Source organism: Naegleria lovaniensis, assembly GCF_003324165.1.
Source record: "Naegleria lovaniensis strain ATCC 30569 chromosome Unknown tig019, whole genome shotgun sequence".
NCBI classification, from domain to species: domain Eukaryota; phylum Heterolobosea; class Eutetramitea; order Acrasida; family Naegleriidae; genus Naegleria; species Naegleria lovaniensis.
The window spans coordinates 117,489-130,938 of NW_025407840.1; the positions used below are offsets into that span (position 1 = coordinate 117,489).

Genomic DNA, 13,450 nt, shown 5'->3' on the forward strand with positions numbered 1-13,450 from the left:
ATTATTTGTGATGTTCTTTTTGTTCGAAAAGCAGAGAGGCAGCCAATTCAGCGTTTCCTTTGGCCAATTCAAGAGCTTTGACTGCTGTTTCTCGATCCACTCCAATCATTTCCATTAATTGTTTAATGACTGTCTCTTTCTCGCTGCTGCTTTGTCTCATATCGAATGGAGAAGGTCTATTAATGTCGTGTGACGTTGGTTTTGGAGATTCAATGTCTGCAATTTCATTTGGACATTCGTGAGGTGGTAGAAAATTGATTTTCTCATCTCCAACACGCAAGACATTGTCCTTCAAATCAATCATCATTTGATGGCGCTTTAACATGTCAAGACCTAGTAAAAATTGCATTCCTCCTTGATTCAAAACTGTGATAGTGACTGGAAACGTAGATCCTCCAAGCTGCATCAGTGTCAAGTGTATTCTTCCCAAAATTTCACAACTACCCACTCCCTTAGCAACTCCTCGATATCTAGTATCCATCAGTCTAGTTAATCCACATCTCTCTGCACATGACTTGCTCATGATGGTCATTTGAGCTCCACTATCTACAAATGCCTTCAACACATGGCCATTTACTTTACAATCAACATAGAGCATATTGACCTGAAAGAAAGTTTCAGGAGTATGTTCCATGGCATTATGGAAATTCTCCTCAATATTTCTCATTTTGATTTCTTCTTCCAATAATTTTTGAGCTTCAATATCGTAGGGATTTTGACGAAGTCTTCTCTCCAATTCTTGTTGTCGCGTGAGTTGTGGATTGGATTTCGAAATTCCTCCCAAAATTTCATTCAATAAATCTTCAGTTACAACTCCACCTCCAGAAGGAGCACGATTTTGTAAATTGGATGTAGAAGGAGGTGGAACAGAGGAATTTCTCGTATTAGGAGTCTGTTGTTGTTGAGATGAAGGTGTATTGGCATTCAAAGCGTTTGAAAGTAATCGGAATGGATTTTGTGGCGCGTTTGAATTTTGTTGTTGTGGATTGGTTCTAGGAGGGGTTGGTTGTTGTACCACTGTTCTTTTCTTGAATACAATCAGTTCTGATTCCGAGACTCCATACTTTTCCAAAACATCCTCATCACGCATTGGAAAATTCTGATAAAACATTTCTTGTTGTAGAATGGGAATTTTTGTTTCAATTTCCATCAAGGCCTTTAAATTCTCAACCGTGTCCGATTTGGGATCAACATCAAACGAATAAATATCACCTGTAATCTCATTCACTACAGTAATTTGGACCATTTTTTTTATTTGAATGTGTTGAGTTATTTTTGGAGCCGTGTTCCAATTTTTAAAAAAGTTTTAAGGATTGTGTCGCGATCATTGAGCAAAAAACGAACGTCATTCGTGATGAACGATGGAAATAAATTCAGATTGTACCATTCCGATTCCACGAATAGAAGGACTTTCATTTGATTTGTATGAATATATTTTAGAATTTATTCCTCCTGAAAATTTATTCACCAGTGTGTTGCTCACCTGTAAAGAATTTGCAAGAATTATTTTGAATGATGAAACATTTCATATTCAATTGGTACTGAATAATTTGAGTAAACAACGTAAATTAAAAAGAATAACGACCGAATTCGTAAACCAGATCAATGAATATGATGGAAAAATTTTAATGAGTACCAATTGCAATGAAAACGCGGATCAAGATGAGGAGTTTATTGAAATTGATGTTATTCTCGAGTTGAAGAAGATGAATTTGTTAAAGAAATGGGGTTTTAAAAAACATTTAATAGGATGTATTCGAAATGATTATGAAAGACCTCTAGTATTGGTCTCTACATACATGTATACTGATGTTGTGAGAGAACAAGAGGCAAATAACGAATTTTTCAACAGTTTGATTCATGACCTCATTTCATCGCCTTCAGATAATAGTGTGATGGCAAAAGAATTACTGACCTTGTATGAGAAAGTGAGAAAATACTCAATACCTTCGCTTCCGAACCTTTTCATTACAAAAATACGAGGGTTTCACTTGATACATTCTCTAGCCTTTCATAACCGAGTGAATATTTTGAAATTCATGTGTGAACATTTAATCTCACCACAGGGAGAAGAAAATCCTCAAACCACAGACAAGACTTCACATTTGTTGGTGAGAGAATCTAGTTACCATCAAAATATTGCACATATTGCTACCTCACGAAACAGCATGGAATGCTTGCAATACATTGTAGAAATTTTGAAGATTGACGTGAATATACAAGATAGAGATGGATATACTTGCCTTCATATTGCATCTTCTAAGAATTTAGTTCATGTATGCAAATATTTGATACAAGTAGGGGCAGACAAAAACATATTAGACAATTCACAAATGAAACCTTATCAAAAATCGACACGAAGAGAAATTCAAGAATTATTGAGGCCATAGAATTTTCATTCCAATCCACGCTGTCACACAATCAAGAATGTGACTCTCCATATTGTTCTTGACACTTCAAAAGCACTCATGACACTAAAATTAATACCCTTCCATCATTCAACGAATTCCCAAACAAATCGTGTCAGTCCAAACCTGAAATAGATCTGTGTGTGCAAAAAAAATGTCCCAACTCCTACACACCACCCAACCACTCAGCAGCACCAACTCTTGTACATTCGTTCATGATCCTTCTTCTTTAAACACCAACTACTTTACTTTTATTCAAACATGTTTCAGTAATCTTCTCTCCTATTTGCTACATTCCATTCAATACTTGTCTGAATGTATCAAGTCTTTTTGGTTGTTAATCTTTCCGAAACGCACTCCACTCACTCTCACTCCCGATATGTGTTTTGAAGTTTTGAAATTTCTCTCTCCTTCTGAATTGTATCAATGTATGCAATCAGGCCGTTTTTTATATCAAGTAGTGATTCAATACTCGGCACTGGCTCCATATTACTCTCCGAGAGGCCTTCAACTTTGCCTCAAAAACCCTGAAAGCTATCAATTGTGTTTGATCTCAATATTAGAATCATTAGGCAGCTGCAGTAACTATACAGTTACATACTCCATCGATGGGTCATTGTCCAATTCATCGGGACGGAAAGTAAAGCCTTGTTTGATTTTGATCAAGGACGATTTATTACAAATCATGTATCACGGATTCAAATTACAAGAACCAAGAATTGTATTTTCATCGTTGCATCTCCTACTCCAAACTCCCTTTCAGAATCATGATACCAATGATCTTGATGATCCTCATCGATTTTCTTGGCATGATCTTTCCAAAGTATTCAGTTACTTTTACTACTCTGAGATTGTTTCTCCCGAAATATTTAGAAATCTAATGAGCCATCCAGCCATTCAACCCTGGTGCGAAGATTTTAAGAATCATGTAGTTTCCAATGGTAGCATGTACAACAAACAAGTAATTTTAAACTTGTTACGAAATCCTCAATTATTTGAAATTTCGAATGAGGATTTCCTTCGAGTTTGTGAAGGTGTATACGACTTGTATTGTAATGAAATGGATTTACTCCAAAGATTGTGGAGTTTTAAAAAAGGGAAAAATCTCATTTTGACAGATTTTAGTCTCGTGGGAGATTCCCATCAAACGATTGATATTCTATTGTGGATGAACGCAAAAGAAAGAAAGAAAGTATTACCAGAAATAGTGAAGAAGATGTCAGTGAACTGGAAAAAAGCATTATTGGCTCGTTCTCCAGTATTATTTCAGGAGTTTTCATGGCCATTCTTTGAGTCTGCCAAGAAAAATTTCCAACATGGACTCATGTTGAAATGTTTAACATTGGATTCCAAATTTCTATGTGATTTGAATTGTCATGATTTTGCAATGGAATTGATTGTGTTCAGACGATTCCTAGTACTGGCCAAGTTCTTGGATTGGTGTTATGATTTCCAAAAACAGGAAAATTATGGATCGCGTGCAGCGTTTGTGCGTCATCATGTTCAAAATCATATGCTGGCTATGCTTCAGGTTCCAAACGCAAGAAGTTTATTGTTACTAGTGCTAGAACGGGCTTTCCCTCTTGGATCATTTGAGTTCAGCAATTATTTGGGAGGGAGCCGAGATTATTACCAATTATCCAGAACACAGAAGGAAAAAGAAGGATTAATTGTGTTGATAGAAACCATTCATCGACTCTTTCCATTGTCTCTTCGTATGAATCAAAATCATGAAAATAGTGAGCAAGATGAAGTCATGAAAAAAGCAATGCAATTGGAAAATGATGACATTAGGCAAACACTGGTAGAGATCCAAAAAGAAGTGTCATCTCGTACAAATTCAACAAACGAAAAAGATGACAAGGAAGAAATGGAAGAAACTCCTCATTTCATTGAAACTGAAGATCAGGTTTGGATTTCCACACACCGCACTCTTCTAGAAACATTCGACAAGAAAAAAGTTGTAGGTCTAAGGAAACTCTTTTTTGGTGACGACTGGATCGATGACCAGTAGACTATCATTCCACATTGAGTAAACGAGTTTGAATTTGCCTTGACATCTCTTGCTTTGTCTTGGCGTTGCATGTGGTCGTTGCACAGCAAAGTATACATTTATTTCAATAAGGCCACATCAGATGGAAACATTAGAGGTCCAGTCTTAATCTTGTCTGCAATCGCTGATTCAACCGAGTATGTTTTGGCATGAACTTCAAATCTTTTTGGGTTATAAAATCCAAAGGTTCCCAAGAATTTGTTGGAAGGTTGTTGATTCTTGTTGTCTGAGTTTTTAATTCCCAAATATCTGAGCCAATTAGAGTCACGTGCATCACCAACAATTTGAATCCAATGAAGATTGGGGCTGAAACGAGAAGCGACAACTCTCATCAATGTCCACAAATCGTCTTCATGGCCTGATTTGGCGTATAAATGATCAAATTTAAGACTTCTAAAACTGTTTTTGGAATAGTGAGTTCGTTGGAAACCGAATACTTGTGAAAATGCCATAACACGATCAAGAGTTACATCACCACAATTCAAAATGTTCAAATCTTGAGGTGCCACAAATTTTGCTCCTGCCACAATTTGACCTTCCTTATAAATCACAAAGTAATTTCCAGATTCTGGTCTTTGATACACGGTTTTTGCTTCTTTGAAATTACAAAAAGATCCATCCAATACTTGATACTGCGAATATTCTTCTTGTAAAACTCCAACAACTTCTTGTTGTAAGGAAGTATGCCCTTCAATGACAGCCACAACTCTCTTGTCATATTCAACATTTGAAGAGTGGGAAAAAACACAACCAAAAGTACCAACAATCTCCATTCCCATCGCTTGATTAATGGCAGCAGTATTTGAATCACCTTCTTCCACAAATGAAAGAGTAATTCCATATTTGGAGTCACCTCTTGCAAACACAAGATCTGTATCTTTTTTACTCTCTTGAACCAACTCCCTCTCGATGGCTTCATCTCGTCCAAGGCTTACTGTAACGTTTCTCTTGACAAGAGGAATTTGTTCCAAAGTCGATGGATCTGTGAGTGTTGAAGTCTCCGATCTCTTCACCCACAACGAGTCCAAAGTAACATGATCAAATCCAAGAACATTTCCATTTTCATCTACACCAGCAACAATATGATTCCTGCTTCCCATTTCCGAATTTGAATAATTAATATTCAATTCATTTAATTTATACTTTAAGACATTTCCTCCTAATTCTGATGATGTAAGAAGAGCATTGAGCTGCTTTTTTTGATCATCATTCAATTTATTGTCCTTTATGAATGAAGCTATGCCTGATGCTCTTGAATTCATGGACGAGAAATTTCTACTCATGCCTCCGATGATGGATTGCAACACAACAAGACGAAATTTAGATGCAGACAATGATGATGTCGCTGATGCAGACGAGGACGCACACATCCATTTCGCTTTTACATTGGATGAAACTTTGCTCAACGAATTTCGAAGCATTTTTTTTCAAACTTTCCAAACAACAATAACATCAAAATCTTGATGAAAATATTTTAAAATGTTGAAACTCTGACTTGATCATGGTGTGAGTTGGGTCATATGACTACTAATACCACTCCTAGTTGAATAATTTATTGTTGATGTTGAAGATAGAGATTCTTGTACTTTCTCAAATCAAGATTTTCCTTTTCCAATTTCAACACATCCTTATTATACGTATTCTTAATGAGCTCATGTTTTTCATCTTCCAATTCTCGTAAATGTTTCTCCATTTCTGCAAAATCTTGTTCAAAACGTAGTAATTCACTTTTACATTGTAAATTTTCTTCTGTTAATTGTTCCATCTTGGCCTTGCTTTCTTCAATCGTTTCCAAAAGTGCGTTTAATTGTTCCTGAGTGATGGCTGCATGTTGTTGCATGTTGGATGGCCTCTTTTGTTCATAAATCATGGCATGATAATTTTCATTGGCTCGTTTGAGAAGTACATTGGAGGATTCTAATTGTTCAATCTTGTCTTTGAGTAATTTCATATCGTCAACACTGCTTTTTAGGAATTCGTTTTGTTTGGTGAGATGTTCAATGGTTGATTCATGTTTCTTGTTCTTTGTGTCACTCTTCTCGAGTTTACTCTTTAAAAGATCAATTTCTGTTTCGAGAGAGGAGATCTTCTCGTCCAGAGCATAGGTATTGGTTTGTGGAACTGGTTTGGATATTAATTGTTCAATAGATAAGTTTAACTCTTGAATTTCATGTCGGAGTTGTTGAGCAGTGGATTCGAGTTGATCGTTTTTGAGTTTGTAAGTGTCAATTAAGGAATTGAGTTTTTGATTTGATTCTTTAAGATCAGAGTTTTGTTGTTTCTCACTCATCAAGACTGTTTGTAATATAGAGAGTTCATCTTCCTTGTTCTTGAGTCGTTTGATTTCCTCTTCGTAAATATTAATTTGAGTTTGTTTTTCTTGATTGTCTCGAATGGCTGTTTGAAGTTGATCTTGTGTTTGCTCGAGTTCTTCAGTCAAATCCTTGACTCTCGTTTGTGCTTCTTCATATTGTTGGAAAGTAGTTTCTAACTTGGTTGTCACATGATTAATGTCACGTGTCATATTCTCAATGAGTATTGTCTTTTCTTCCAGCTGTGACTTGCAAATGGAGGAAATCTCTTGTACTTTGGACACCTCTTCGCTTAATTGATTAATATCAGCTTGTTTGTGGTCAATTTCAGAAATTAATTGTTTGTTTTGAGTGTCAAGCTGTTCCACTGTAGATTCCAACATTTTGACATGATTCGTGGCTGTTTGATACTCTACAATGAATGCGGACAGATGAGTCTTCTTTTCTTCAACTTCTCTTGTAAGCTGTTCGTTTAGTTCTCTGTATTTGTTTGCTGTCTGTTGTTCAGTTTCAAGCATCCTTTTAATGTCTTCCAATTCAGAGGTGAGCTTTTCTACATCTTTCAACAGTTTGTTTTGATTCATAATCTTCTCTTGATGAGCATCATACTTCATGCTCTTCTTTTTCAACTCCTTAACCTCCTTATCGAGTGTTTGATAGTTTTTAGAGAGATCTGACTTTTCTGCAGTGAGTTTTTTGATCCTTTCTTCGAGTTTTGCATGTTTTTTCTTGAGTTCTGTATTTTCGGCAAGGTAATGATTCTTTTTCTTTTCCTTTTCCAACAATGCTTTCTGTTTTAACACGTCCTGAGTGGCATTGTTCATTTGATTAATAGCTTCTCTGAGGTATTGATTCTCTTGTTGCAACTCTGCCAAGATTCGATCTCTCTCCAAAATACCTTGTTCCATAAAGAACATTTGTTCTTGGAACAGTTGAAGTTGTTGTTGAGCAATCTTCTCAGCCTCTGACGAAGAGTGTGATGATTGTGAAGAATGAGTGGAATTATTGAGCTCTTGTTGTGCATCCAAACCTGTTGGAGATGGTGTTGAACGACTAGTTGTTTCTAGAGTTGAATTCTTTTTCGAAGAGTGGTTGGATTCTTTTTGAGTAGTATGACTACGTGAATTGGGAAGAGAAGGTTTCGCCTTTGGTTTAGAATTTGAGGATAAAGACGAGAGGTTTTGTACACTAGATTGGTTAGAGGAAATGGATGCACGTCGTGAGAGGCTCTTTCGTGAAGCGAGGCTTAATCGACGATGGCCGCCATTGGTCGATGAGGAGCAATTCGAAACATTCAGAGAGTGATGATTCATATTTGAAATGCTCAATCGTGATGAATGATTGATCGTATTCTCTTGATCTTGTTGGGATATGGTGTTTTTCGTCATCATCATGGAGAGTTTTCTCTTCTTTGCGTTAGAAGAGTCTTCAAGAGAAGATGGTTCGGATGGTTCATTGAAAGGTTTTGGAGAAGGAGGATAGAAGAAGGTTTGAGCCATGTGGTTATTGAAAATGTCATCGGTGGGTCCGTAAACGATGGGTGTGTCTTCGTGAACGACAAAGTCTTCGACTGTTGTTGCGGTGGATGAAGGATCTAGGTTGAGTTGTTGTTGGAGCATTTTTTTTAAGTGTTAAAATTTAACGATATTTTTTGGCGGGGAATTTTTTTATGTGCAAGATGAAGATTCCCACAAATATACGCCAGCACCAACTCAAAAAAACAAAATCATGTTGGCAAGACAAGTCAGGTCTCATAATCCTTAGGTACACACGTTCTGATTTCCGCAGATGACCCTCCAAAGAAAAGCGAAGGGAAGTTACACGTTGTAAACAAGATGGGATGAAACGAAGAGAACAAGTAGAAGGAGAATCAACCCGAAACCAGTTCATTTCTTTGCGTAAGTTTGTCATCATCCAAAAAGCAACAATTCCATCAAGTCGAATATGATGGAAATGACATTTTCCCTTATTTGAAGAATATTCGGTCCAACTTTTGGTTTCATTTTAAAAAATTTAGTATTTGAGTAGGACAAGATGGACCTATCTTGATTGGAGATGACATTTAATACAATATTAACTTGCTGTTCTACTCAAGTTATTTCCTTAAAAACTATAACACGATTTTGTCTGGTTGTATTGTTTTGGTATTCGATGGCAACAAAGACTTCCATTTTCAAACCTGTCGTGCATTTATCAAGAAACACCCAAAAAAAAGTCCTTAATGCTTGTTCGTTGGTTGTGTTGAGCCACATCTTCCATTTGTTCGTTCGTACGCATTGAACATACTAACTATCATCAATATATTGAGTGTGTGAATCTGCTAGGTCAATATTCGTTGAATATTCTTGTGGTAGTAATACTCACAGCATCTAGACGCCCTTTAGCAAAACTGTTCATCATCATCTTAATGGATCATTTGGAAGTAAGATATGAATTCTACCAATTCTGGTTATGCTTCAACACCTTTTCATCATTCTTCAACTACGTCGAGTACTGGTACGGCAGGCTCGTCGGTTCGACCTCAGAGAAGTACTCTTCATCATCATCGTACCTTCTCATCCTCCAGTAACCATAGTAACAACAATAACAACAATACCAATAACAATCATTATTTGAACCATCCTCATGGAAATCTCTTATCCCCCACGAACTCGACCTTGATGCTCAATAGTAATAACCTCAACAGTAATAACAATACTTCTTCTTCTCCGATTCATAAAGGCAATACCAATTTGATTGTTCGAAGAAGCAGTATCGTACGACATAAAGAAATCAACGATTCATCGACCATGTTTACGGATACTTCTCGACGACCCTCTACGAGTCGTCTTCCTTCTCTTTCACCAGCAAAGGCATCTTCGAGTCTTAGTAATGGTTCCACCTCGCCTCTATCCGAGAACTCTCCATCTCCTTTCCATGCTTCCATCAGCGTGAATGGAAATTCTATTTTCAATACCAATGCACCTTCTTCGTCTTTGATCAGCAATAATCATGCCATCTCAAACTCACCGACTCCCTCACAGACACACAAACATCCCAAGTTTAACAGAATGCATTCAACTCTTGGAATTATACAATTAAGGAATCATCCTTCTCAGCAACAATCACGAAATTCAAATTCTTCACCCGTGATGCCTCCCTCTTTTGGTTCTGATTCAAACCAGATGGATCATCAGAATGTAAAGAACCCATTAAGGACCACTACTTCCACCTCTGCTTTGTTAACCTCCAACCCAAATCACGTGAATCATGGAAACGACCCATTGATTGGACCTCGATCTATAATGGTTCAGAGTCCAACTTCAAATACTCCTACTGCCTTGAATATTCACCCTTCCTTGCTAATATCTCCGGATCTTGATTCCTCTCCATTCAGAAAACCAAGTTTATGTTCAGCCAGAAAGAGAAGTACATTCCAAGCTCCATCGATCGAAGAGGAACCTGAGAATAACCGTTCTCGACGTCTTTCATTTTCAAATCAATCTCAGCAACAACAGCAATTGGAGGATTCCTACAGATCTGCAACACCCGTGCCCAATGGAGATTCATTGAGGAGCGCAAGTCCAATGCGTTTGGTTTCATCTCCACTTGTCTATCAATCGCCAAGTATTCCATCCAATTCAGCATGTCCGTCCACAAACTTTTCCACAACAGTCACGTTTAACTCTGCTGCAGAAAGGCACAGTCCCACGAGTAAGCAAAATCAGGAGGTGAAACGAACAACCAATTCTTCGTTTGTCGAAAAGATTTCTAATGCCGTAGAAACTCAAAGGCAAATTGAAGCTCTAAGAGATTATGTCAAGCTTGATTCATTTGCCTTTGGCTCTCAAAACGACGAATATAAAGAATACTCGGCAGTAGACACTAAGAGTGATGAACTCATGTATGGCAGATATGTGGACATGTATGGAGATCAGAAAATGTTGCTCAATGTGCACAACATGGTAAAGGAATATATCAACACCAAAGGATCTAGAAAGAATGTGGATGATGTTAATGCAATTGTTATGGATGTTTTACGAAAATTCAGTTCAAGAACCTTGAAAAAGAACAAGTCAGAAGCAACAATACGTACATTCAATTTGAAATAATCCAAAGGTTGAAGACAATGCTTAGTTGGAGACATGTATTCGAGTGTCACAATGTACTAGTATTACTCCTTGCTTTTAGTGAACTCCATCTTTTTCTTTTTGCTACCACGATAGTCTTCTGGGTTGATAGAGCTACTTCCAGCAGTTGCCGACATGAATCCTTTCTGGCCAATATGGTCGAACGTTTTTCGTTTCTTTGTATCTGTTAAAAACTTGGAGAAGCCGAATGGATCATCATCTTCCTTAGAGGGCTCACTAGATGCTGCTTCGGTATTTCTTGTGTTGCTACTGGAGGCTGAAACTTCTTTTTGGAAAACAACGGGACCTGGTTGTCTTCTTGATGCGTTTCTGGAGGATGGTTCTTCATCAGTTTCAAACTTGTCTTTCATATTTACACTCTCGTCCAACTCTTGGAACATTCGTATTCTTTCCTTGTTAGGATTATATAATTTTCCAGTATTAGTTTCACCAAATAAAGCTGTATCATACACGTTGTAGTCTTCGTCGTCGAATTTTGATGTGTCTGTCATGGCTGAAGATGACCGATTGAGTACTCTACTATCGATTTGAACTTCGCCAGCACTATAGGCAGTTTTTTGAGGTTGATTAAAGTTCACTCTCTCTGAAACCTCTCTTCCTTCTGAAGAGGTAGCTCTTCTATCAACAGTTCTGGACCTAGCTCGTTCCTCTTTTGACTTCAAGTCTTTGTGCAATTGCTTGGCACGATTTGCCAATTCTCTAGTTTGTTGTAACTCCCGTTCTTGTTCCATTTCTGCGATTTTTCGTTGCATTTCAGCCCTCTCTTTAATTTCCAGTCTTGCATTATGTTCAGCCAAATTGAGAGAACCTGTAAAATCCGCAAACTTAGAATTAATTGTTATCTGTTGCAAGTTTCTTCCATCTGCTAGAATTCTCTTATCCAGTGGAATGATAATACCCTTTCTGTTTGTGTAATTTGACACACATGGAGGAATATCCCAATTGGCTTGATCAACTTTTGTTAACTTTTTTGCTTCAGAATGCATGACTGTAGCAGGAGGTGATGGAGGCCCGTTGGGCATCTTTTTGATGTGAAATTTGGCAGGCTCCACAGGATCAGTGGGTGCTTCTTCAATTTGGATGAATTTAATATCCGCATCAGTACCTCCTCTTGGCTTGTATCTAAAGAATTGTCTCTTCTCAATTTTGTTCTCGCTAGCAGCCGCAACGGATCGGCTAATACCTTCTCCGATGTGGGCCGAGCTTATTTTAATATTCAATTTTTGCTCGATCGCTTTTTTTGTTTCTAATAAATTAGTAGCTGATTGATCGGATGATGGTTTTGCCAACTCATCGTCATCAACATCTGCTTCGATCATGTCCGAGAATTTGGTGAAAGCTAGGGCACCCTTTCTCATTCCTTGAGTAACAATCTTATCAAAATTCACATTACCGTTCGCGTCAACTTGCACAGAAAGGACATTTCCAGAAGCATTCCGATACTCTGATTTACGACCCATATTCAATGGAAATTGAGAAACATGAATTTCCGGATAGGCTCCTCCATCATCAAAATCTGCTTCAGTGGATGGTATCCAATCCGAATATTCTCGTTCTCCATATTTCGGGATTGCTGATTGTTGATTTAATTTTACACGAGAGTTATGATTCAATGTTGATTTCTTCATCATGATGGAAATTTCTTCATCACCATTTTGTTCCTTGTCCAACATCAACGCGTGGTTGGAATGTTTTGGAGGAGGAAGCGAGGCGAACAATGAAGACATTTTTTTTAAATTTAATTTTTCGAACGATTGAACCTGAGTTGTTCTCAGGTTCAATCGTTCAATATTCCAAGGCGTTAAAGGTTTTAAGTAATCAATGGTTTAATCGTCAATCAAGAGGATATCATTGGTTGGCTGACACTTTCAAGGCGTCTTATTGTTCGGAGTTGATGGATTCTCCTCACAAAAAAATGTCTGCCTTTGAAGAAGTGATTGTTGAAACTCCTGCTCAATTCGACTCGACTGTTCAATCTCAAGTGAACAATAACCCCGGTGCTTTGGTTTTTGTCTATGTAACTGGTAAGAAGGATACAAGCACCGGAAAGAGTTGGTGTCCAGATTGTGTGGTTTCTGTATGTACAGGGTGATTAATATTGATTTTGAATCATCATGTCTAAATATTTCATAATATTGTTACCTTGACGTCATGATGATCATCTCCATATGTATGGTGTTTGTTTATTTGAATTCTTGGATGGATACAATACCTCACTGACAATCTGGTGGTTGTAATTTCCAACAACAATTAACTAGGAACCAATTGTTACTGAAGATTTCCTTCCTGAAGTTGATAGAGAATGCAAGAAGAAAGGACTCAAGACCATTCTTGTGAAAGCACTTGTTGAAAGATCAGAATACAAGGGAAATCCACAATATCCATACAGAACTCATCCCGATTTACGTGTCAAGTCAATTCCAACATTCATCTTGTGGAACGCAAAGGATGACGAGAAAGGTGGTCGTATTGACAACTTTAATGACCTGGACCGATTGGATGCTATGCGTGTTGCAGCAATCAAAATTGCAAAACAATAAGTTTATT

The 13,450-nt window shown here is 37.5% G+C and overlaps 8 protein-coding genes across 8 annotated transcripts; 4 read left to right on the forward strand and 4 right to left on the reverse strand.

The window, feature by feature from the left end:
* Nucleotide 1: 1 nt before the first annotated feature.
* On the reverse strand, nt 2-1,246 carry C9374_003287 (uncharacterized protein; the record flags this gene model as incomplete). Its single annotated transcript, XM_044692798.1, has 1 exon — nt 2-1,246. One exon carries the CDS (start codon nt 1,244-1,246, stop codon nt 2-4), a length of 1,245 nt encoding a protein of 414 aa, XP_044549465.1.
* A 115-nt stretch (nt 1,247-1,361) lies between these two features.
* On the forward strand, nt 1,362-2,390 carry C9374_003288 (uncharacterized protein; the record flags this gene model as incomplete). Its single annotated transcript, XM_044692799.1, has 1 exon — nt 1,362-2,390. One exon carries the CDS (start codon nt 1,362-1,364, stop codon nt 2,388-2,390), a length of 1,029 nt encoding a protein of 342 aa, XP_044549466.1.
* Nucleotides 2,391-2,562: 172 nt separating this feature from the next.
* C9374_003289 (uncharacterized protein) lies at nt 2,563-4,422 on the forward strand (the record flags this gene model as incomplete). Its single annotated transcript, XM_044692800.1, has 1 exon — nt 2,563-4,422. The coding sequence occupies one exon, from the start codon at nt 2,563-2,565 to the stop codon at nt 4,420-4,422; it is 1,860 nt and encodes a 619-aa protein (XP_044549467.1).
* A 98-nt stretch (nt 4,423-4,520) lies between these two features.
* C9374_003290 (uncharacterized protein) lies at nt 4,521-5,882 on the reverse strand (the record flags this gene model as incomplete). The annotated part of the gene is made up of 1 exon (XM_044692802.1): nt 4,521-5,882. One exon carries the CDS (start codon nt 5,880-5,882, stop codon nt 4,521-4,523), a length of 1,362 nt encoding a protein of 453 aa, XP_044549468.1.
* A 131-nt stretch (nt 5,883-6,013) lies between these two features.
* Nucleotides 6,014-8,392, reverse strand: C9374_003291 (uncharacterized protein; the record flags this gene model as incomplete). The annotated part of the gene is made up of 1 exon (XM_044692803.1): nt 6,014-8,392. One exon carries the CDS (start codon nt 8,390-8,392, stop codon nt 6,014-6,016), a length of 2,379 nt encoding a protein of 792 aa, XP_044549469.1.
* Nucleotides 8,393-9,202: 810 nt separating this feature from the next.
* On the forward strand, nt 9,203-10,864 carry C9374_003292 (uncharacterized protein; the record flags this gene model as incomplete). Its single annotated transcript, XM_044692804.1, has 1 exon — nt 9,203-10,864. The coding sequence occupies one exon, from the start codon at nt 9,203-9,205 to the stop codon at nt 10,862-10,864; it is 1,662 nt and encodes a 553-aa protein (XP_044549470.1).
* A 62-nt stretch (nt 10,865-10,926) lies between these two features.
* On the reverse strand, nt 10,927-12,630 carry C9374_003293 (uncharacterized protein; the record flags this gene model as incomplete). The annotated part of the gene is made up of 1 exon (XM_044692805.1): nt 10,927-12,630. The coding sequence occupies one exon, from the start codon at nt 12,628-12,630 to the stop codon at nt 10,927-10,929; it is 1,704 nt and encodes a 567-aa protein (XP_044549471.1).
* Nucleotides 12,631-12,818: 188 nt separating this feature from the next.
* Nucleotides 12,819-13,443, forward strand: C9374_003294 (uncharacterized protein; the record flags this gene model as incomplete). Its single annotated transcript, XM_044692806.1, has 2 exons — nt 12,819-12,980; nt 13,162-13,443. The coding sequence occupies 2 exons, from the start codon at nt 12,819-12,821 to the stop codon at nt 13,441-13,443; spliced, it is 444 nt and encodes a 147-aa protein (XP_044549472.1).
* Between the last annotated feature and the right edge of the window lie 7 nt (nt 13,444-13,450).